This window comes from Sphaeramia orbicularis, chromosome 19 (assembly GCF_902148855.1).
Source record: "Sphaeramia orbicularis chromosome 19, fSphaOr1.1, whole genome shotgun sequence".
Classification (NCBI taxonomy): Eukaryota; Metazoa; Chordata; class Actinopteri; order Kurtiformes; family Apogonidae; genus Sphaeramia; species Sphaeramia orbicularis.
The window spans coordinates 4,426,977-4,453,314 of record NC_043975.1 but is presented as its reverse complement, the minus strand read 5'-3'; the positions used below and the strand labels follow the sequence as shown (position 1 = coordinate 4,453,314).

Below are 26,338 nucleotides of genomic sequence, written 5' to 3'. Positions count from 1 at the left end.
TGGATTCTTTAGCTTTCGATCCATTCCGATTATTTTTAGGATTAGTGTTGCCGAAACCGATCCGATACCGACTTTTTACAATGAAATTTTGATTTAAATTTGGAATCATTATTTATAGTTTATTATGTGATTATTTTACTTGAGATCACAGTTGGGCTGAATGTTGAACCTGAACTAAAACTACTATGACACCTTTGACTCTTAATAACTTTAGTACAATTTTTGCACTTTCCAAACTCATACTGTGGGACAAATTAGAACCTTTGGCAGGCCAGTTCTGGCCCACGGGCCATATGTTTGACGCTGCTGTAGCACGTCTATGGACAGGTCCGTCCAGGTATTATATGGGGGTACGTTCCCAGCTGGTTACTAACAGTTGGGGTCAAAAGAATGTCAGTTTATTTGCGGGGTAGGTCAAATAATTCCACAAAAGCCCCACAGTTGGAAAAAAACTGACTCACACATCACTACTGGACCACAAAGTGAATCTTCCTTTTCCCTACCTTTGGAAACTTTAATTTGAGGGAACAGGACGTGTGTTTACCCCCCCACCCCCCTCCCCAGAACCGGGTCCAGATCGGCTTGATCACCTGACTAAATCCAAGCCAATCCGATCTTCTAAAAAATACCAGATCAGCTACCGATACCGATTGGGACATCCCTAGTAAAAAGTGTTGAACAAAACCCAAGTTGATCCAAAACCGAAAGACATTCAGTTTACTGCAAAATGTTCAAGACAAGTAACAAAATAATCAAGAGACTGAGTAAAAATGAAGATAAATAAACAATCCAAAAAATAAATAAATAAACAAAATGATCTTAATAATCAAGGAATGAACAAATAGTTCAAGAATGCTAAATAAAGAAAAATAAATTGGGGAAAAAAGCAATAAAATGAACAAAAATTAAGATAATAAGGAAGATGAAATGAGCAAAATAAGCAAGAAAATAATGAAGAAAATGAGTAAAAACAAGCGAAATAAACATGAAAATGAAACAAGAACAGGAGCAAAATGATCATAATGATCAAGAAAATGAAGAAAAGAAGCTAAACAATTAGGAAAATGAAAAATAAAACAAAATAAAATAAATTAATGACATAAGCAAGAAAATTAACACAAATTAAAGAAATAATTAGGAAAATTAACAAAAATGAGCAAAAATAAGCATGAAAATTAACTGAGAAGAACAAAATATTCAAGAAATTGAACCTAGAACAGGATTAAATGAAAAATTAATAAAAATAATTAGGAAAATGAACAAAAAAAGGAGCAAAATAATCATGAAGATGAATAAAAATATCCAATATAAGCAAGAGAATGAACCAAGAACATGATTAAAATGATCATAGTAATCAAGGAAAAGAAAAAAAGAAGGTAAGTAAATAAAAAAGGAACAAATAATAAAAGAAGTGAACAACATAAGCAAGAAAAAAAACTCAAATTAAAGAAATAATCAGGAAAATTTCACTTATACTAAGATACAAGTTTATAATCATAATATTTATTTTAAATTAACATGTTAATTAATGGGAAAATATCCTCATGTGTTAAACTAAAAACAGGTGAACTCAGTGTAAAAACCGGAGCTGACGCCTCTGTCCATTCAGTTCATGTACCATCTTTAATTTCAGCTAAATAAGATGCTCTTCAGAGGTTCTCCTGTGGAATTGTGGGTAATTTGTGGAATAGGTTTAATGCATTGGACACAGATTATCACCTCCGGCTCTACACAGATTACAAATCAGTGCAGGAAGTGGCTCTTTGCAAATAAGGGCTTAGCCTACTTTAACGCCAGATGAATGTGGTGAAACGTTGGCCAGAAAACGGCGGTGAGGGATCCATCATTTGGTATTCGACCTGATTAACAGCTGCTCAGAAAACACACCCGCCTGGCGCTGAAAGTAGGTGAACATCAGCAGTTTGGGTTTGGGTTTCACAACCAGGAAAATGAAAGTAATAACGAAAATGAAGAAAATGACAAAGACAAGAAAGACAAAAGAACAAAACATAAAAGGAGATGAAGAAAAATAAATAAGAAAATGAAGAAAAATAGTCAAAGTGATAAAAATAATCGGAAAAACAATCAGAATAATGAAAAATATTAACCGAAAAATCAAGAACATAAAATAAAAGAAGTGATATCAAATAGGAAAATACAAAAAATAATCAAGAAAAAAGATATAAATAAACAAAATAACAAAGAAAATGAACATAATGAAGAAAATATCCATGAAAAGGACAAAGAAAAACTGAACAAAATTAACAAAATGAAGGATATAATCAAAACAACAAAGAAAAAATTAAGAAAAAAAAGAACAAAATGATAGAGAAAATAAAGGAAATAATCAAGAAAGTAAACAATCAGGAAAATGAGTAAGAAAAATAATACAGAACTAAACAAAAAAGTGATGGAAATAAATGGAAAAAACAAAGTAATCAAGAAAGTAAAGAAAATATTAAAGAAAGTAAACAAGAAAAATGACAAAATAAAGAAAATTACGGAAATAATGAAGAAAAAATAACAAAATAAGCAAAAGGAATGAAATAAAGTTAATAAATGAAGAAAATTATACAGAAAATAATATAAAAACAACAAACTAATGAAGAAAATTAAGAAAATAGTACAAAATGACAATAACATAATGCAAATATAGAAGTTAATGAGGCAACTAATTAAAAATTAACTAAAACAAAGAGAATAATGAAGAAAATGAGGAGCAAAGTACAAAAATATAAAGTAAACTGAAGAAATAATAAAGAAAATTGACTGGGAAAACATAAAATAATCTAGAAAATTAAGAACATAGTACAAAATGAAAATAAAATGAAGCAAATAATCAAGAAAATAGTCAGGAAAATAAACAAAAACAAAGAGAATAATGAACAAAATGAAGGAAATACTGATGAAAATGAGCCGGATGGTGGTTTTGGGTTTCGCGTTCAAAGCCGGTGTTTTACCTGTGAAGGTGGAGGGAGGTGGTGATGAAGAGGAGTAGTGATGAAGAGGATGGAGGAGGTGATGGAATAGCGACAGGGACTCAGAAGAGAGGAAGTAAGCAAGGGGAGGCACTGACATCAGCCTGCATCACCTTGGAGAGAGACAGGAAGTGAGGAGGAAGAGGAGGAAGAGCAGAGGGACAAAGCAAAGCGTAAAAGGGCAGGTGCAGTTTCACACAGCGGCCACAGGGAGGCAGCAGACCACAGACACACACTCACCAGGCTGCGCGTGGCCGTCAGCCGGCCGCGGCGAGACGCCACCATCGTCCCGCTCAGGCTGCGTCCGATTCGCCGAAGGCTCTCCGCGTCGCCAGGCTCCGCCCCCAAACGCTGATCCCGCAACAGCATCGGCTGAGGACGAACAAGACGAAGAGGGATGAAGGAAGTAAACAAGAAAATAAACAAAAACAACAAAATAAACAACAGAACTAACAGAGATGAAGGAAGTAAACAATAAAATAAACAAAAACAACAAAATAAACAATAAACCTGACAGAGATGGAGGAGGTAAACAAGAAAATAAACAAGAAAATAAACAAAAACAACAAAATAAACAACAGAACTAACAGGGATGAAGGACGTAAATAATAAAATAAACAAAAACAATAAAATAAACAACAAAACTAACAGGGATGAAGGAAGCAAACAATAATATATACAAAAACAGGACAAAATAAACAATAAACCTGACAGAGATGGAGGAGGTAAACAAGAAAATATACAAAAACCAACAAAACTAACAGGGATGAAGGAAGCAAACAACAATATATACAAAAACAGGACAAAATAAACAATAAACCTGACAGAGATGGAGGAGGTAAACAAGAAAATATACAAAAAACAACAAAACTAAAAGGGATGAAGGAAATAAACACTAATACATACAAAAAAAACAACAAAATACACAATAAACCTGACAAAGATGGAGGACGTAAACAAGAAAATATGCAAAAACAACAAAGCTAAAAGGGATGAAGGAAGTAAACAATAATATATACAAAAAAAACAACAAAATACACAATAAACCGGACAGAGATGGAGGAGATAAACAAAAAAATATGCAAAAACAACAAAATAAACAACAAACTAAGAGGGATGAAGGAAGTAAACAATATAAACAAAAAACAACAAAATATACAATAAACAGGACAGAGATGGAGGAAGTAAACAATAAAATATACAAAAACAACAAAATAAACAACAAAATTGACAGAAATGAAGGAGGTAAACAAGAAAATATACAAAAACAACTAAATAAACAATAAAACTGACAGGGATCAAAGAAGTAAACAAGAGAATAAACGAAAACAACAAAATAAACCATCAACCTGACAGACGAAGGAAGTAAACAAGAAAATAAACAAAAGCAACACAATAAACAAGAAAACTAACAGAAATAAAGGAAGTAAACAACAAAACATACAAAAACCACAAAATAAACAATAAAACTAACAGGGATGAAGGAAGTAAACAAGAAAATATACAAAAACAGGACAAAATAAACAATAAACCTGACAGAGATGGAGGAGGTAAACAAGAAAATATGCAAAAACAACAAAATAAACAACAAAACTAACAGGGATGAAGGAAGTAAACAATAAAATATTAAAAAACAAAACAAAATTAACAAGACTGACAGAAATGAGTGAAGTAAACAAGAATATTAAAAAATATATATATATATAAAAAATAAATTGACAGAAATGACGGAAATGATAAAATACAGAAAAAAGAACAAAATAAACATTAAAAATGAAAGAAAAAATGAAGAAAATATTCAAGAAAAGGATGAAGAAAAAAACTACATACAGAAATGAAGAAAAAGAAAAAAAACCTAATCAACAAATTAAATTAATAACTCACATAATTACGAAAATGAACAAAAAGAAGAACATTTAAATATTTAAGACAATGAAAAAAAGAAGTGAACAAACTAATAAATCAAATGGAGACAGTAACAGTCTGTGATGTGACGTAGATCTAGAGCCAATAGAAGGGCCCAGGTGGTCCAGACCTGGCTGAGGTAGGTGGGGCTGCTGGTGCAGTCGGCCCCGTACACACTCCTCTCCATGTCTGCGTTGGGGGTCTTCGAACGGAACTGTCCCCCCACCCTGGAGATGAGCCTCTCAGATGGACTGCAGCCTGGAACAGATGGACACACACACACACACACACAGATTAGAACCACAGCACATAGAACACACACACACACACACACACACAGAGGTTAGAACCACAGCACATAGAAAACACACACACACACACACACACACACACAGAGGTTAGAACCACAGCACATAGAAAACACACACACACACACACACACACACAGAGGTTAGAACCACAGCACATAGAACACACACACACACACACACACACACAGAGATTAGAACCACAGCACATAGAACACACACACACACACACACAAACAGAGGTTAGAACCACAGCACATAGAACACACACACACACACACACACACACAGAGGTTAGAACCACAGCACATAGAACACACACACACACACACAGATCAGAACCACAGCACAAAGAACACACATAACCATTCTACAACACATACATCTTCAACACACAGATCTAGAACACATACATCTACAAAATACATGTTGCAATACATGTTTGTGTACCTGTAAAGTGTTTGTGTACCTGTTACATGTTTGTGTATCTGTAACGTGTTTGTGTACCTGTTGCGTTACATATTTGTGTACTTGTTGCATTATGTGTTTGTGTACTTGTTACATGCTTGTGTAACTGACTCGTTTCATGGTTGTGTACCGGTTGTGTTACGTATTTGTGTACCTGTTACAAGTTTGTGTACCTGTTGCGTTACACGTTTGTGTACCTGTTACACGTTTGTGTACCTGTTACACGTTTGTGTACTTGTTGTGTTATGTGTTTGTGTACCTGTTACATGTTTGTGTACTTGTTGCGTTACGGTGTGCGTACCTGTTTTTCCTGCCAACAGACTGGCCTGGTACAGTGAGTCCAGCTCCGTAAGCTCCGCCTCCTCACGCTCACACCATGACCCGCTGCGTTGCCCAGGGGCATGCTGGGAGCTGCAGTGCCCAGGAGAGGACTGACAGCTGTAGCTGTATGTGTGTGTGGGCGGCTGCGGCCTGATGGGAACGCAGCGGTCTGGGGGCGTGTCGTACGGCGTCACCACGGCGTCGGGCCGGTCCAGACTCCATGACGACCAGTGGCGCGTGCTGTAGCGCGGCCGATGCTGAGCGGCGGCGTCAACGGGGGAATCCGGCCCGGGCGGGGGCTGCCACACGGGGGCCGGGGCTGGGGCCGGCTTCCTCTCCAGGGGGGACGACAGGGGAGGGGTGGAGGGCAGCGGCGGCGGAGGGGGGGGAGGGGGGCGTGTGTGCGTGGGTTCGAGGTGTGCGGCATGTGCGGTGTGTGGTGTATCCCAGAGACGCAGAGGAAGCGAGGGCAGGGAGATGGCTAAGTGCTTCCCCAGGGGTCTGACGCTCACCCCCCCTGCCTGCAGCAGCTCACACAGCCTCACCCCTGACGCCCCCAGACCGCCCTCCCCCTCCACCCCCCACCCGACCTCCTCCGCCTCCGTCGGGCTTGCCGACGGGGCACAGGGGTGGGCGATGCTGAGGGTGAGCGGCGGTCGGGGGGGAGCGGGCCGGTAGGGCGGAGGGGGCGGGTCCGGGTCTGGGCCCGGGCCCGGGCCCGGGCCCAGGGCGGCGTCCTGGGTGGGCGTGGCCTGGTCCTCTTCCTCCTCCTGATTGGGCGTCAGCAGTACTTGGACCGGGCCAGGCTGTTCACTGGAGGAAACAAGAGAGGAAGCCTGTCAATCAAAGAAAAGGATCGGCTGTGACGTCAGGTGAGTTAGTGCACGGAGGGAAGGTCACAACAGCACAAAACACACACACACAAACAAATACACACACACACACACGCACGCAAACACACACACAAACAGCTCAGCGGTTGCAGCAGTGTGTCATTGCTTTGTTGACCATAAACAAAAGAAAATAAACACAATATCAAGACAATATCAAATTAATTTTATTAATTTGATAATAAAATTAATCAAGAAAAAGCCCCCCAAAAATGAACAAAAATAAAATAAGCAAGAAAAGCAACAAAATAATAAAGAAAAATGTAATATATTAATAAATGAGAAAATGGACAAAATAATAAAAACAAAAAATAAGCAAGAAAACGAACACAAGAAAATTAACGAAATATCAAGATAATGATCAACATCGAACAAAATAAGCAATAAAGGAAAACTAACAAATTAATAAAGAAAATGAACAGAAATAAACTAAAATAAACAAAAACATGAACAAAATATTAAAAAATAAGAAAAAATGAACAAAATAAGCAAAACATTTTTTTAATGAATGCAAATAAACAAAAATCAAAAAGAAAAACAAAATCAAAACACAAACAAAAAAGGAAACAAAAAGAAGAAAATCAGCAAGAAAATTAACAGAATATCAAGATAATAAACAAAAATGAACAAAATAAACAAATTTTTTGAAAAAAATCAAGACAATGAACAATTTAAAAAAATAAGCAAAAAAATAAACAATATAATCAAAACAAATAAGAAAAGAAACAAAAATAAACAAAATAAGCAAGTGAAAGTACAGAGATTAACAAATGAACTGGGGAAATGGCACTGGTAGTGTTAGCATTGATGCTGGTGGCGTTAGCATTAGCATTGGTGCTGGTGATGTTAGCGTTAGCATTGATGCTGGTGGTGTTTTCCTTAGCGTTAGCATTAGCATTGGTGCTGGTGGCACTGGCATTAGCGTTGGTGCCGTTAGCGTTAGCATTAGTATTGTTGCTGTTGGCGTTGGTGTCATTAGCATTAGCAGCGTCGCTCCATTAGCCGTATACAGGTTCATCGGCCACGCTGCTCATGAATCTACCGTCAGCTCAGATCCACACATTCACCAAACTTTTCCAAACACAAACATGCGACTTGAATCTGATCCCAGATCTGCGACAGTGGATGCAGTTCATCACAGCTGGATAATAACAGCATGCTGCGTTCAGGGACTCTATATCAGCGTATCGACGTGCATGCATTGAAATGTGGAGCAGATGATGTATGTTGGACATTAGTGCATCCTCTCACAGACATGACACACATTCTGGACTTTATCTGAGCAGCACTTCGGCTCGGGAGTAAATTAGTGAAATGTGCGACGCTGGATGTGTGTAAATTTGTGTCTTTTTTTTTATGTGTGTATGTGAGCACCAGCCCCCATCCCCCACATTAACTCTCCCCCTCTTCCAGCCTTAGTAATTACCCAGCAGGCTTTGCAGCAGCGAGCTATAAATCAGAGGCTTGTGTTGATCAATAGAGGAGAGGAGGGAAGTAATAAAAGAGGCCGAGTGCAGAGCTTTACCTCCTCCACTTCCACTTTAAGCCTGGAAACACTTTGATTCAAATACAATCACTTCCTGTTTAACCAGAGACTAATGTAATCGAATCACTTCATCTGGTTCAAAAAGCATCATCATAGCTACAGCTACATGGTCTAAAACAAACAAAAATGAGCAAATTCATCTAGAAAATGAACAAAATAATCATAAAAATGGACAAAATAAGCAGGAAAATAAACAAAATAAACAAGAAAATGTAAAAAAGAACAAATCAGGCTAGAAAATGACCAAAATAAGCAAGACAATTATCTAAATAAACTAGAAAGTTGACAAAAATTAAGACATTATTCAAGAAAATGAACAAAATAATCACAACACCAACAAAAATGTACAATATAAGCAGAAAAATGAACAAAATAAGCAAGAAAATAAAATACTGAAAAAAATTAGTCTTGAAAATGACCAAAATAAGCAAGACAATTATCTAAATAAAATAGAAAATTCACAGAAATTAACACATTATTCAAGAAAATGAACAAAATAACAAAAGAATTAACAAAGTAATCAAGAAAATGCACACAAATGAATAAAGTAGTGAAGAAAAAGTACAAAATAAGCAAGAAAATGAAAAAAACTGAACAAATTAGTCTAGAAAATGACCAAAATAAGCAAGACAATTATCTAAATAAACTAGAAAATTAACAAAATTTAACACATTATTCAAGAAAATGAACAAAATAACAAAAACATTAAATAAAGCAATTAAGAAAATTCACAAAAATTAATTATAGTAGTGAATAACAGTAGTGAAGAAAATTAACAAAGTAAGCAAGAAAATGAATAAATAAACAAGAAAATTAAGAAAAATGAACAAACTATGGAAGAAAATGCACAAAATAACTAAAAAAATTCACAAAATAATCAAGAAAATTCACAAAAATGAACAAATTAGTGAAGAAAATTAACAAAATATGGAGGAAAATGAACAAAATCAGTAAGGAAATTAACAAACAAGTGAAGAAAATGAACAAAATAAGTAAGAAAATCAACAAAGTAATCGAGAAAATGAAAAATAGAACTAAGTACTCAAGAAATTGAAGGAAAAATCAACAAAATAATCAAGAAAATGAACAATATTCTAAATACCCTTTCATATATTACACTTATTTTCAGTGTGTTTAACTATTTTTCTGCTCTCATCATTTTTAATATAGACTTTATCTTTTTCACGTTTAATAGTTCTTAATAGTTATTTTATCTAATTTAACCATTACATGTTAAACTGTCGATGTATGGAATCCACTTCCATGAATATCTGGGTATTAAGCTTAAAAAAAAAAAAAGATATAGAAAAAAATCCAATTGGATATATTTTATGTAAAAAAAAAAAAACTAGTTTAATAACAATTCATGCATGAAAGGGTTAAAGTCCACCTACATATGACTCATACTTTTACTCTAATCTGTGCGTTTAATGACGCTGTGTTTTCTTAAGTACATCCTTCATGAGCAGATAAAGTTTCAGGGAATTTCCAGGTTTTATCCATAATCTTTTGGATGGATGGAGAAGTCGTGACAAAGTCCATCTGTTGGACAAACCCACATGACGCTTGTGTGTGTGATGATGATTAAACTGTCCATGTGGTGACGCTTTGGCTTTAAGAACTCAACCTCGTTGCATTTAAGGACCTCAGATTCTACACGTGTTTTCTGTTCCTTTATTAATCTCACTTTTCCGCCTCTCGTACACGACAAGCGAACACACCAGGAGGACGGCGGGGTTTCAGCGTCACATACAAACAAACACAGCAGCAAAAAACAAAAGGCAGCGCTGACGGAAGCCTCAGCAGCACAAAAAAAAATAAAAATAAAAATACACAACAAAGGGGAAGCAGTGAAGCAGGGAGCAACTCTGTCAACAAATTAGTGAAGAAAATTAACAAAAATATGCAGGAAAATGAACAAAATAAGCAAGAAAATAAACAAAATGAACAAATTAGTCAAGAAAATAAACAAAACAAGCATTAAAATGATCAAGATTATCAAGAAAATGAGCAAAATTGGCCAAAAAAATTTAAAAAAGCAAGAAAATTAACAAGAAAAATCTAAATAATTAATAAAATAGGAGACATAAACAAATCAGTTGAGAAAAGGAAGAACAGTGAACCAAATCAACAAAAAAAACAAACAAAAAATGAAATTAGTCAAGAAAATGCAAAAAATAAGCAAAAAAATTTACAAAATTATTAAGAAAATGAGCAAATTAGTCAAGAAAATGAACAAAATTGGAAAAAAAAAAAAAAAAAGAACAAAGTCAGCAAGGAAATAAACAAAACGAACAAATTAGTCAAGAACAGGCAGAAAATAAGCATAAAATGATCCAAATTACCAAAAAAATTGGCAAATCAGTCAAGAAAAACAACAAAATTGTCCAAAAAAAAAATGAAATAAGCAAGAAAATAAAATCAACAAATTAGTCAAGAAAATGAAAACTGGTTAAAAAAAAAACAAAAACAAAAAACATTATAAAATAAGCAAGAAAATGAACAAAACAACCAAAATAATCAAGAAAATGAGAGAACTAACCTAATTAGTTGAGAAAAGGAATAAAAGTCAACAATATCAACACAAAAAAACAAATAAAAATGAACAAATTAATAAAATGAACAAACGGTTTGGTTGTAACAACTGAACCTCCTCAGATTCTAAATGTGTGCTTTCTGTTTCTTTATGAAGCTGTTGAATCTCATTTTTCCACCTCTCGCACACGACAAGCGAACACACCAGGAGGACGGCAGGATTTCAACGTCACACACAAACAAACACAGCGGCAAAAAACAAAAGGCAGCGCTGACGGGAGCCTCGGCAGCACAAAAAAAAAAAAAAAAACACTATGAAGGGGAAGCAGTGAAGCAGGAGAAACTCCATCTCACTTCTTTTTTTTTTTTTTTTTTACTCTCGATGGCATCACAGAGCCGAGCAAAGCAAGTTTTTACTGCACTGCAACAAACACAAACACAGCAGGGATAAGAGGTTTTACTGTCGACTCAGAAAACAGTTGCACATACGAGCAAACAGCAGGACGCTGACGGGGTTAACCCCTTCTACACCACTGGCATCAATTCAACTCAATATTTAACTGATTCTGTTATGAGGGGCGGCTCAACACTCTCACACAACAATATATTTGTATATTTATATATCTGCATTTCTTCAGTTATCATATTGATTATATCTGTCTAGCACATATTGTACAAATTGCTGTTCTGTGTTTAATAAGGATATTTGGTATATACTGTATATATTCAGAGCTATATACAGTATATATATGTGTGTGCATATTTACATCTATATAAGTATACAAAAATATTTTTTGTAGTATTGGTCATTTATTCATTCATAGCTAAAGTTACACAGTCTAAAACAAACAAAAATTAACACATTAATCTAGAAAATGAACAAAATAATCAAAACAAGTAAAAAAATGAGAAAATGAACAAAATGAGCCAAAAAATGCACAAAATAAGCAAGAAAATGAAGTAAAATTAACAAAGGAGTGAAGAAAATGAACAAAATATGCAGGAAAATGAACAAAATGAGGCAAGAAAAATGAATAAGACAAGGAAGAAAATGAACTAAAAAAACAAAAAAAAAAATGTCAAGAAAATGAACAAAATATACAGGAAAATTAGCAAAATGATCCAAAAAATGAACAAAAATCAACAAAGGAGTGAAGAAAATGAATAAAACATGCAGGAAATGAACAAAATGAGCCAAAAATTCTGTGGAATCCAGAAGCCAAGCAACGACATTTCGTTGCCAAAATCTCACTGCTGTGTTTTTTTTTTGTGCAATGACAATAAAGGAAGTCTAAGTCTAAAAAAATGAACAAAATAAGCAAGAAAATGAACTGAAATTAACAAAGGAGTGAAGAAAATGAATAGAATATGCAGGAAAATTGACAAAATGAGCCAAAAATGAGCAAAATAAGCAAGAAAAGGAAAAAAAAACAAGTAAGAAAATGAACAAAAATTTACAAAGGAGTGAAGAAAATGAACAAAACAAGTAAGAAAATGAACAAAAATTAACAAAGGAATGAAGAAAATGAACAAAACAAGAAAATGAACAAAAATTAAAAGGGAGTGAAGAAAATGCACAAAATATGCAGGAAAATTAACAAAAAAAAGCCAAAAAATGAACAAAATAAGCAAGAAAATGAACAAAACAAGCAACAAAATAAAAAAAAATCAACAAAGGAGTGAAGAAAATGAACAAAATATGCAGGAAAATGAGCAAAATTAACCAGAAAATGAATAAATGACCAAAATAAACAAGAAAACAAACAAAAAATGAACAAATTAGTCCTGAAAGTGAACAAAATTGGCAAGACAATGAACTATATAAGGTAAAAAAAAAATTACAAAATTCAAAAGAAAATGAACGAGAATTAACAAATGAGTGAAGAAAAGAACAAAGTAGGCAAGAAAATGAACAAAATACGTAAGAAAATAAACAAAATGAGCAAATTAGTGGAGGAAATGCAGAAAATAACCAAAAAATTAACAAATGTCAACAAAATAACCAAGAAAATGTAGAACAATGAACAAATTAGTGAAGAAAAGGAACCAAATAAAGACTAAAACAAACAAAAATTATACCGCCTAATGTCACTAATTTGCATCGTAGTTATTGTAGGTGGTAGATCCAAAACAACAACCAACACTTAAATTAGGATCTGCATCATAACAGAAACAACACATATAATATTATCTTGTATAATTGTAAATAAATGTAGGCAGTAAGGGGTTAACACAGGACTGGATTTACTGAAGACAAACACATGGAGGAGTTTTGGGTTGGGTTTTTTTTTGGACAGGCAGCACCAGGAGGACACACTGAGGGGTCCTGAGGTGGGTTTAAGGACACACAACAGAGGGAGGAAGGAGGGGTGAGGAAGGAAGGAAGGAAGGATGGAAGGAAGGAAAGAAATAAGGGAAATGACAATGAAGGAAGGAAGGAAGGGAGGAAGGGAGAGAGAAGGAAAGAGGAAGGAAGGGAATAGAAGAGGGAGGAAGTAAGGAAGGTAGGAAGGAAGGAGAGAAATAAGGGAAAAGAGGATGAAGGAAGGAAAGAAGGAAGGATAGAAAGAAGGGAATAGAGGATGAAGGAAGGTAGGAAGGAAGGAAAGAAATAAGGGAAAAGAGGATGAAGTAAGGAAGGGAAGAGAGAAGGAAAAGAGGAAGGAAAGAAATAAAGGAAAAGAGGATGAAGGAAGGGAGGGAAGGGAAAAGAGGAGGAAGGAAAGAAGGAGGGGAATAGAGGAAGAAGGAAAGAAGGAAGGAAGGAATGGAATAGAGGAGGAAGGAAAGAAGGAAGGGAGTAGTGGAGGAAGGAAAGAAGGAGGGGAATAGAGGAAGAAGGAACGGAAAGGAATAGTGGAGGAAGGAAAGAAGAAAGGGAATAGAGGAGGAAGGAAAGAAGGAAAGAAGGAAGGGAATAGAGGAGGAAGGAAAGAAGGAAAGAAGGAAGGGAATAGAGGAAGAAGGAAAGGAAAGGAATAGTGGAGGAAGGAAAGAAGGAAAGAAGGAGGGGAATAGAGAAAGAAGGAAAGGAATAGTGGAGGAAGGAAAGAAGGAAGGGAATAGAGGAGATAGGAAAGAAGGAAAGAAAGAAGGAAGGGAGGGAATAGAGAAGGAAAGAGGAAGGAAAAGAGGTAGGAAGGGAAAAGAGGTAGGAAGGGAATAGAGGAGGGAGGGAGAAAGGAAAGATAGAAGGACGGGAACAGAGGAGGAAGGAAGGAAGAATAGGAAGGGAATAGAGAAGGAAAGAAGGAAGGAACAAATGGAGTGGAACAGTGGAGGAAGGAAGGAAAAAGGAAAGGAAGTGAATAGAGGATGAAGGAAGGAATGAAGGTAGGAATGAAATAGAGAAGGAAAAGAGGAAGGAAAAACAGAAGGAAGGGAAGAGAGGAGGAAGGATAGAACTGGAGGAGGTAGGAGGTGTTTTTCAGACAGGCAGACAGGCTGGTGCCGTAGTGGACAGGTATGGGAGGACAGTGTTGTACCTGCGAGGCCCCTGTGGGCGGGCGCTTCCTGTGTCCCGCTCCATTTCCTGTTCCTGCCTGCGTTTGATTGGGCCCCCAGTGCTCCTCATGCACGCAGCTACAGCCAATCCGCTATGAGCGTTAGCCTCATGCAGGGGTCTGAGCACAGCTGAGGATGTTAACAACAGAGCGGGAGAGAGAGAGAGAGAAAGAAAGAGAAGGGAAAAGACAATACGAGAAGGAGAGAAGAGAGTAAAAAGATGAGGGTAAAGACCAAAAATGACCGAACAAACAGGTGAAGGAGACAGAGAAAAGAGAAGCAGAGCAGAAGGAGTGGTTATGGGGGGGGCATGCATTCACTACTGCTCCTCTACTGTCAGTCTACACAAGGACAGAGCTGCAAAGATGGACAAGTTGGTAGTTCAAATCCAGTTCATTCAGTCAGTTTGAGTCAGCAGCTGCACACGACACAGTGGACCAATGAGGAGACAGCGAAGGTACGAGTGTGGGCGGAGCTAAAACTGCTGCTCGCTGTGTGACGGCGAAGAGCGTCTGTTCCTGTCAACGCACGAACACACAATTAACTGAAATGTATTTATGGCAGAAGTGGACTGAAGCCTGGATAACAAGTTTATGAACTAGTTTAACATGAAGGAACGGAGACTATTAACCCAGTACAATAATTATTAATTTAATTGTCTATTGTAACTCATACGATGTGTGTGATCGCAAACTAACAAATAAAGTATCTAACTGTGGTATGTATTATACTCTATTATAATATATTAATGTTATAGTATAACATCATATGCTCTTATATCATATTGTATACTATTGTATCATATTGTATATTTTATCATATTTTTTTGTAATGCATCATATTGTATGACGTTATTTATTACATCATGTCATACTGCAGACTCATCTGATGAAATTGCGTTGTATGTGACACCACTTTATTGTATTCGGCGTGCTATATGTACACACTTTCATCCTTTCACGTGTTATCGAATGCCATTTGATGGCATGTCAATGCGCTAGCCACTAATCGCTAACCCTAAACCTACCCCTAACTGCTAATCGTGCTAGCCGCTAATCACGCTAATCGTTAACCCTAATTATTATGTCTATGAACATATTAATTGGACCTTAATACTGTATATTGTAACATTTATAATAATCATTTAGTATATTTATAGCACCCCTAAAATCTCTCCTATATTTATGTACATACTGTATATCTACTGACTGCACTTATGGTTTAATGCTAAACTGTATTCAGTTACTTTGCACTTGAGTAATGACTATAAAGTTGAATCTAATCTAATGTAATCTAATCTACTCTAATATAATCCAATCTAATATACTGTAATCTACTCTTATCTAATATACTCTAATCTACTTTAATCTACTCTGATCTAATTTAATTTAATTAAATCTAATCTAATCTATTCTAATCTACTCTAATCCAACCTATTATACTCTAATGTAATCAACTCTAATGTATTTTAATCCAGTCTAATCAACTCTAATTTAATTAAATCTAATCTATTCTACTCTACTCTAATTTAATCTAATCTACTCTAATCTAGCCTATTATACTGTAATTTAATTTAATCTAATCAACTCTAGTCTAATCTATTTTACTCTAATCTAATTAAATCTGATGTAATCTACTTTAATCTACTCTAATTTAATGTAATCTAATCAACTCTAATCTATTCTATTCTACTCCAATTTAATTAAATCTACTCTAATCCACTCTACTCTGACCTATTATACTCTAATCTAATCTAATCTAATCTAATCTAATATAATCTAAGATATTATACTGTAATCTAATCTACTCTACACAACTGTAATCTAATCTAATGTAATCTATTATACTCTAATCTACTGTAATCTAATTTGATCTAATCTAATCTATTACAACTCTACTCTATTGTATTCTACTCTACTGTAATCTAATCTAATTTAATCTAATCTATCATACTCTAATCTACTCTACTACTCTAATCTAATGTATTCTACTCTATTCTACTCTACTCTAATCTAATTTAATCTAATCTAATCTATTACACTCTATTCTAATCTACTGTAATCTACTCTAATCTGTGTAACTGTCTGTAACGCTGGTGAATTGTCCAGGCTTTTCGTTAAATATTTCGGTCCACACGTTCAGAAGCAGCTGTTCCATCCACTTTGCAACTCTGTGGTCAAAGCATCACTGTGTAAATGTGAACGTTACTACACTGTTAGTGAGTCAAAGTTCATCTATGAGGAGCAAAGTCCAGGCTACGTTCATTAAGCAACGACACCAGAGAGGGAAACAGGACCAAGACCAGCCTCCAGGACCAAGGCTGGGGAACGCACCCTGAATGGTGTTAGTTGGTTAAAAAGAAGATGTATAAGTGGACAACGATAGAGCAGCCGTCACCTGGACTGGAGGAAATTTAACCCAGAAAGACCCAAACGTCCACCGTCCACCAAAACCATCTACTGATATACACTGTGTAATACATGTGGAGCCACTAAACCGATCAATACATGGAGATAATTCAGCAGAAATGGAGTTTCCCAGTACCATCAGACACATGGGCTTTGGTAGTCTCATTTCTTCTCTTTTAATGATAGTGTAAATTTGGTGTAAAATACAGTTCTTCATCTTTTCATGGTCATCAGATATGACCCATTTAGACGATCAGAGGCTCTGTAGTTACTATGGAAACACTGCGGTAAAACACTGACAAAATAATAAATAATGTGGGAAAAAATGAGCAAAAAATTGATTCAAATGAAGTAAAAAAAGAATAAAATGAACAAAAAAACAGCCAAAGTAATCAATGAAATGAACAAAAATGAATTGAAAAATCAACAGAATAATACGTAACATGAACAAAATAAGCCTTAAACTGAAAAGGTTTGAATAAAAAATGAGCAAAAATAAATAAATTAAGTAAAATGAATAAAAAATGGCCTCCATAAACAAAATAAGGTTGTAGATGTTTGTTTTATGTTGTCATTTTTTTTTTATTTCACTGTTTTAATTGTACAGCTGTTTTTATGTCTTCTGAATCTATTGTATTTTTAGTCTATAATTTTGCTTTTTAATCTTCTGTATGACACTGTTTTTAACTGTACAGCTGCTGTAGATCTTTAATCTATTCTTATATTTTATTTTGTTTTTTTTGTTTTTTTTAATTTTGGTTTTCCCCTGTAAGTCGCTTTGGAAAAAAAGCGTCTGCCAAATGCATACATGTAAATGTAAATGTACTGATATATTTTGCACGAAAAAGTCACTTTTCCTTCACTTCTTCCAATAGCCTTTGAATTTACTGTTTTCATGAAAATAAAATATGAGAAAATACATGATTTCCAGTGAAAAATGCAAGAACACACAGGATGATATTAGAATAAATGGTGATAAATCATTAAAGAAAACTTCATTTGGGACCTGTTACTGAAGTAGTTGTGGGTCTTTGTGGGTTAAAAGAGTCTGAAGGTGAATAAAGAAGGTCGAAGGCAGCTCTGTTGTTGTTGTTGATGATGATGTTGTTGTTGGCTGTAACGACCTCTAGAAAACGGAGACAAATAGTTTGGAGTAGGCCCGAAACCATCGATATGGACGTGGGGAAACCAAATTGTTGTTACATAATGTCAACGGTAGTGATGCCATCTGTTCGGTGTCCGCTCGTCCTTTTACTTGGTCAAGGTTGGCTGTACTGGCAGGGCTTTGTGTGTCAGCTACATAAGGCTGAACCGTAAAGCGCACACACAGGAGGACGGCCAGGACGCTACACAATAATCCCTGATATAGATGTAGTTAGCGCTAAGCTGGAGGGGAAAACCTGCACACCTGCAGTTTGGACAAGACGTCCACAGACACGCTAACGGAACGGCAATGTCAGGTCCAGACAAGTGGAAACATACACACATGTTCGACCACGGCACGGAAAAAACACACACTGGAAGAGTTCCACAGTTTACAAAGACTGGTTTTTGTAGTTTTATCCATCATTCCAGAGCAGTGTTTTGGACCAGTGCCTGTAATGCACAGGTGTCAAGCATGCGGCCCGGGGGCCAAGTTCGAGACTTTTGGCTAAATTGTCATTTTTCCATTAGGTCAATTTTTATGCTTAAATTATATTTGCACAATTTGAGGGTCAATGGAAAAGCGACTAGAGATAAAGCTTTCCCACAGCTTTATATACAGAACTACATATCCCACCACGTCCTCCACATACAGGTCCTTACGTTCGACATGCACGACGTAGCCCGTGTCGCAAAAATTTCAAGAGGAACGATCAGTCTTACAGATTGGTTGCTTTTACCGATCCCCGATCCAGCTAAAAATGTTGATATCAGGGCCGGTATTGTGCAACCTTAACTTCCACCATTGCTTAATTTTGGAGCCGATTCCCTGAACCCGGTCATTACAGCTGTCAATCATCACATATCCAACCCTCCTACCTGTCTGAAAACACCTGTGATTAAACTAAAACTGCATCAGGGGGTAGATCTCCTTCAGACTTATGCTGCATTCCAGTCCACCTGTAACTCGTGTTTTTCCATCCTTCTACTGGTGAAAATGCACTGGAATGTCAGTCAAACCTGTGACTTCCCACCCGTGAACTCGTAGTAGATCGATGTACTCCCAGTTCCGAGTTCTGACATCATGTAGCAGTGGTGGCCCCCATGGATGCGGTGTTTATGCAGATTGTTTATTAAAACAAGGTATTGCTCTGATATTATTTATCTGCAAATGTTCTGTATAATCAGCAGCTACTCTAGTGTTAGCTAGTTTTCAGTCCAATGAGTGTAAGAATAAATTAATTCCAAATACGTATCCAAATATACAAATAACAGAACATGAAAGGTAGAACAGCTTCTCTTGCCTTATGTGCCATTTTTGAGCTGTTTCCCACAAATAAGCAAAGAGCAAACACCTCTGGGATAGAAATGACTGTAAATGAGCATAATGTACGGTCTGACATGTAGGTGTGTTTACATCTAACTACCACAATTCCTTGCGCTCAGGCAGTTTGGTGTGACTTGCCTGGAACGTTACAAAGTCGTGAGTCGTGGTTTGAAGTCGTGACTTACGGGCTCAAAAAACGGCCTGGAATGCAGCATTTAGTAGAAGCACTCGGAGAGCGCAGACCTCCGCCAAGGCAGATCAGGGCCCCGGATTTGGATGAAAATTTCAGGAAATGTTGATACTGGCACAAGGAACAAATGATTAAATTTTGGTAGTGATTTGGGGGGGGGGGGGTCTCTACAAATGCTTTTCTACAAAAGACAGCACAGACATCTGCCAAGGCAGATCAGTGGCCCCCCCACCACTGATCACCACCAAAATTTAATCATTTGTTCCTTGTGCCAGTATCAACATTTCCTGAAATTTTCATCCAAATGCATCCATAACTTTTTGAGTTATCTTGCACACAGACAGACAGACAGACCAACGCTGACAAAAACTTAACCTCCTTGGTGGAGGTAATAAGACACGGTAAAATCGGAGATGCAGAAGTCTTGTTTCCTCCCAGACCACATGAATGACAATATGCTGAAAAAACCACCAAACACTGCAGTTTGAATCCCTGAGTTCACAGGAAAATCTCTTACAAATATTCCACTTAAACATCTGAATAGTTTCTGTTTTGATCATCTGGATCCACTCCCTGATCACTGCTGTTGGACCCGTTAGGACCATCCTGTCCTCAGATCTCAATGAGTATGTTGGCGATTTTCAGGACAATAAAACACAAAAAAGTACAAAAATACGCTCCGAGGTGTGTTCGAGTCTTTCTAATGCAAATGTTTAAGCTCTGCCACTCTGCAAAGCCCGCCTCCTGCTGTTTGTTTGTTTGTTTGTTTGTGGGTCTGGAGTGTTTTAGATTTCATATTTGTACTAAGACGATGCCTTATATTCAGATATCCAGCACATATCAGGTACATCTATGACTATTTCTGTGTTTATGTTTAGAATTGTCGACAGAGAGAGACATGAGGAAACACATTCACTATGTGGACAAAAGTATGTGGACACGTTGAATTTAAGTGTGTTTGGGATAGAAAACAATAATGACAAATGTTACAACACAGTTTTAGATTGGGATAAATATCATTACATTGGTTAGTTTGGTTTAAATTATCTTTGCTTCCAAAATGCCTCAGAGATGGATTTTACTTAACTTCTCTCAACACTGATTGAAAGAAATATAGATGTTTATAAACTATATGGACAAAAGTATTGGGGCACATCATGTCTACAGTTGTAAGATGTCCTGTTCATGAGGATTCGAGATAAAAACATTAATATTTCCTTAAAGTTTAATTGGAGAAAGTGGACGGTTAGTTAAGGTAGAAAAATGTTATATAATTTGTCCATATACAATTTTTCTGCCTTAACTAATTGTCTACTTTCTCGCATTAAACTTTAAGGAAATATTGATGTTTTAATCTTAAATCTACATGAACAAAAAAATTAACAAAACAAATGAACAAAAATTAACAAAATAATCAATAAAATGAGTAAAAAAAGACTAAACTAATCAACAAAATTAACACAATAATCAACACAATGAACAAAAAAGGACAAAATATATATTTCTCTACCTTAACTAACCGTCTACTTTCTCCCATTAAACTTTAAGGAAATATTGATGTTTTTATCTTAAATCATCATGAACAGGACATCTTACTGCTGAAGACATGATATGTCCTGATATTTATGTCCATATAGTTTATAAACATCAATATTTCCTTGAATCAGTGTTGAGAGAATTTAAGTAAAATCTCTGAGGCATTTTGGAAGCAAATAAACTATATAAACTGCGAACTGTATAAAACTATTGTGACATCAGTCATTATTGTTTTGTACCCCAGACCCCTGTGAGAAAAAAAACACCTGAATTCCACATACTTTTGTCCATATATTCTATTAGACCTAAACAGATGGAAACACAAAGACAGAAGGGCATATAATAGTGGGGAAGTGGAGTTTTTACCACTCAGTGCTGGTCAGTGAACGCACCACGGGCATACATTCTGACAGATAATAGATAATGACACACAAAAACTAAACATATAGAGCAGAGTAACGGCGTATTAATAGTCAAATGCTGTGGACGGTGGAGACAGAAGGAGGGACAGACGGACAGATGGGCTGAGGACAAACAGGAGGTCAGACAGACAGACAGAAGCACGGACGTACAAGTCACGGCCACTGCTGAATCAGACAACAGGTGATAATACGACCTTAAGGCGATGGTGTTCCGACAGGGGAATACACTCCATCAGCCCAAATAACAGCACAAATGACCATTCTCCGATTGCAATGTCACAGATTTGCCCGGCTTTTGTATTTTGTAAGTGAAAAATGAGATTGAAACCCAAAACGGTGGGCCGAGCGAACAAAAGCTCCGTCCACAATAAACCCAACGGCGAGGCTCAAAGTGCACACGAGAGAAGCGGATTTTTACGTCTGTCAGCTTTGATGGCAGCTCGCTATTAACCTTCAAAGGCCAAAACAGGATGAATTCTGCTATTTCTAGAGGTATTCAGTAGGGGTGTTAGAAAATATCAGTTCTGCAATATATTGCGATATTTCATTTCACAATACTGTATCGATATTAAAAAGTACTGTATCGATATTTTTAGGTATTTATTCAAATGCAGATATGGCAGAGGTTCATTTTTGTTTTTGGTTTTCTTTATTGTTTATATCTTATTTATTATTATTTAACACTGTTTTATTAACCCTCCGGTATCCTGTCCAGCAAGGCCCTTACTAAGCACCAAGTGTGTCTTTTTGGCACACTTGTGGAATAATGTCAAAATTTTTTTCAAACAGTTTGTTTTTAATTCTTTTACACTTTTTTCTATTTCATCAACTTGAGCCGTAAATAAAAATATCAAATACTCAATAACTGTCATATTTTATAACCCTTTAAATGCCGTGTTTGTAATGTAAACAAACCAAGTATTTTTGGATGCAAAAATACAAAAAAATTAATTTTTTTCAATACACTACATAAAAAGTGCATCACAAATTATTTGTTTTTTTCATCCTGGCATATGTCAATGGTTAACAGCAATATTGGTTAATTTGCATTATTATTTTTGGTGCTAGGTCAAATGTTAAAAAATACTAGCATCTGTCACCAAGTGTGCCAAAAATGCACACCTATAAATCAAACTATTAAATATTATATATTGATTTATTTTTCTGCTCTAATTTGATTTTATTTTTGTAAATCCAGGTCAGCCCTAATCATACAGATCAAATGGAAGAAATAGTGCATTTTAGGCACACTTGGGAGACAGATGCTAGTCTTTTAATTTTCTTTTGTTTACAATGTGCACATTTTAATTGACGGCCAGAATTTTAAAGATAATGCCAAAATGAACAACTTTTGAATTCAAACCTTATTTAAATTGTGAAAAACAATATGAAGTTTTTTTAACACGAAATGCAAAGTGTGCCTAAAAGGCGCACCCGGATACCGGAGGGTTAAATAATGGTCATTTGAAGCATCTTAAAAGCCCTTTTTACTGTTTCAGAGGCAGATAATAGTTCCTTTGTTGGGATTGCACAAAAATAAAGTTATGATGTTAGTTATGAACTAAAAGAATATGAACATTTGAACAGGATCTTAATCTGTAATGTCTGTAAAACATAATTTAAGTTTTAACACAGGAACATTTTGTGATATATTATACATATTATACATATTGTGATCCTGTTGTGATCAAATAAAATGTGTTTAGTATTTGTGCATATTTCTGGTGTAATTAAATTCTTCCTGAAAATAATCATTTTTTAAAAAAGAAACAAACAAAAAATTGCCTTTTTAACAGTATCATGATATATCGTGATATATCGTATCATGATCCTAGTATTGTGATTTGTATCGTATCGCCAGGTTCTTGCCAATACACAGCCCTAGTATTCAGCCATATTTATCCTTTTATTTATTCACGTATGTCTCTTATTTTGTAGATTCAGAAATATTCGCTAACAGTTGGGGGAGGGGGGTTTCAGTTTAGGACTTTTTATGACTGTTTTAACCAGGGTTCCTACAACTTACATTTAAGACCTTTTAAAAACTACTTAGAACAGAATTTAATGCCCATTTCACAGCCTATTTCACAGCCATACTGGCAAAAATTTGTGACTCCTAGAATATAAGAAAATGTATTTATTTACTCTGAAGCCTTGATTCCCACCGTTCCGAGACATTTCTCACCGGGGGCTGCGAAGTTAGTGATAATTGGTTCCTAATTTTCAATTGTCAGGTTGGAACGAGTGGAACTGAGTCGACTAACATTACTTTCTTTGCTTCTTGGACACATTTAAACAAAACATCGTTGAGGGGGTTTCAACAAGTTCAATTTAGGACTTTTTACGACTGTTTTAACCAGGGTTCCTACAAGTTACATTTAAGACTTTTTAAGACCTTTTAAAAACTACTTAGAACAGAATTTAATGCCCATTTCACAGCCTATTTCACGGCCATACCTGCAAAAATTTGTGACTCCTAGAATATAGGAAAATGTATTTATTTACTCCGACGCCTTGGTTCCCATCATTTCAAGTTATTTCTCAGTGGGGGCTGCGAAGTTAGCGATAACTGGTTCCTAATTTTCAATTGCCGGGTTGGAACGAGTGGAACTGAGTCGACTAATGTTACTTTCTTTGCAGCTTAGACACATTTAAACACAACACAGCCAACAAGTTTATGCAAACATAACTTAAGACCTACACTACCAGTCAAAAGTTTGGACTCACCTTGTCATTTAAATGACATGGTATGGACCACAGCAAGGTTATTATTGTTAACAAAAACTAACGAAATGACAAAAACTAGAACTGTAAAAACATTTTTGTTAACTGAAATAAATAAAAACTATTGTTAATACTGATTTTGATGCTGACCATAAGTTTTCTTTTCTTGGAATTGTCTGTATCTCCTCACAACTGCTAGTTTGTAAGACACCTGTGTCCTTCAAAACATCAGTGTTTCTCTCAGTCAGCTTCTCCATTCTGCATATTGTAAGATACTTTATCTCTAACGATAGCACAAGGTACAGTTTGAACTTTTAGCCTTTAGCAGAGCAGGAGCTCTCAGTTCTGGAATTCAATAACAAAGAGGAACTCTTCAAACTTCCCAGAACGACTCCAAGGTCTCATATTCTGTCCTGTGTCCATCTGACATTCTTTCTTCTGCTTAGCGACAGCCTCATATGTCATATTTAGTATTAACCAGTCCCATGTAAGCTTAGCACAGGCCTCTATAAGTTAGACTGATTTTCTGTATTAGGTAGAACTGACTCTTGAGAGAGGGCGAAGCTTCGTCTGTCAGTTTTCTCATTTGTGCACAAATAAACGGATCGCCTGATTAAAGCAAATCCATTCTCCGCAAAGTCTTTGTCGTTTTCCAACCATCACACTATAATTAAAAGAAAAAAACAATAACTAACTGAAACTGTATTGCGTGCTTACAAAACTAACTAAAACGTATAAAAATTATGGATAAAATTCCCTTCGTTTTCGTCTTTGTCAATGTCAGATTGATAAGAAATCGATTTATTTCCCTCAAGCAATTTTATCTGCTGGCACCATATATTATTTAACGGTCCGTCACTTGTGTTCACTTGTGGTTTCCAGTCGTCTTCTGGTCCCCACTCTACCTGGAAGGATGGAGACTAAAGTTGGGAGAAAGCAGCAGAGTCCTGTCTGGGATTTATTTGAATTCAATGGTGAAGAAGATTAAAGATATTTTAAAAATACTAAAACTCAACTAAAACTGAGCATTTAGAAAAAAAACGAGAACTAATAAAAACTAGTAAACCTGCTCTGAAAACTAATTAAAACTAACTGAATTAGAGAAAAAAAAGTCAAAACTAAATAAAACTAAACTATAACGAACTAGAAGCACTCGGAGAGCGCAGACCTCCGCCAAGGCTGATCAGTGCCCCCCCCCGTGGCCCCCCCCACGCCAAGGAGGTTATGTTTTTGCCAGGGTTTCTTTGTTTGTTTGTTTGTCTGTCTGTCTGTTTGTCTGTCCGTTAGTGTGCAACATAACTCAAAAAGTTATGGACAGATTTTGATGAAATTTTGTGGTCTGCGCCCCCCCCCCCCCCCCCCCCCCCCCCACCCCCGTGGGCCCCCCCACCCCCGATCACCACCAAAATTTAATCATTTCTTCCTTATCCCATTTCCAACAAACCCTGAAAATTTCATCAAAATCTGTCCATAACTTTTTGAGTTATGTTGCACACTAACGGACAGACAAACAAACAGACAGACAGACAAACAAACAAACCCTGGCAAAACATAACCTCCTTGGCGGAGGTAAAAATCCAAAACTATTATAACCTTGAAACACAGATGTCCAACCAGTGTTCAGCATCACTGCAAACTCCTTCAAGATTTTTGGAAAACATTTCAGGTGACTACCTCATGAAGCTCATCAAGAGAATGCCAAGAATGTGCAAAACAGTAATAAAAGCAAAATGTGTCTATTTGGAAGAATCTAAACTATAAAATGTGCTCTGAGTTATGTCACACTTTTTTTTAACTCCATAATTCCATTTGTGTTCATTCATAGTTTTGATGCCTTCAGTCAGAATCTACAATGGAAATAGTCATGAAAATAAAGAAAAAGCAGGTGAGTCCAAACTTTTGACTGGTAGTGTACCATATCAGATGTATTACATTATAAAGACTTTGTTTAGGTTTTAAATACAGATTTGTAAATTCAGGACTTTTAAGACTTTTTAAGGCCCTGAAGGAACCCTGTTTAACACCACTGTAAGAAACATTAGAAAAACACAAAGATATCAAGGAAAGTCGATGCTTTCTGAACCCTAATCCACATTAGATTTAAAGCTGTGTATGACTTTTATCACCAATTTT

General features: G+C 36.0%; 1 protein-coding gene across 1 annotated transcript in view; it reads right to left on the bottom strand.

Annotated features, from left to right (window-relative positions):
- Positions 1–26,338, bottom strand: part of usp54b (ubiquitin specific peptidase 54b) — a 101,019-nt gene that overhangs the window by 4,307 nt on the left and 70,374 nt on the right. Inside the window, exons 15-18 of the mRNA XM_030121937.1 lie at positions 14,437–14,584; positions 5,961–6,793; positions 5,014–5,141; positions 3,219–3,350 (exon numbers count right to left, since the gene is read on the bottom strand). Coding sequence (XP_029977797.1) covers positions 3,219–3,350; positions 5,014–5,141; positions 5,961–6,793; positions 14,437–14,584 — 1,241 coding nt within the window. The remainder of the gene's footprint in view (positions 1–3,218; positions 3,351–5,013; positions 5,142–5,960; positions 6,794–14,436; positions 14,585–26,338) is intronic.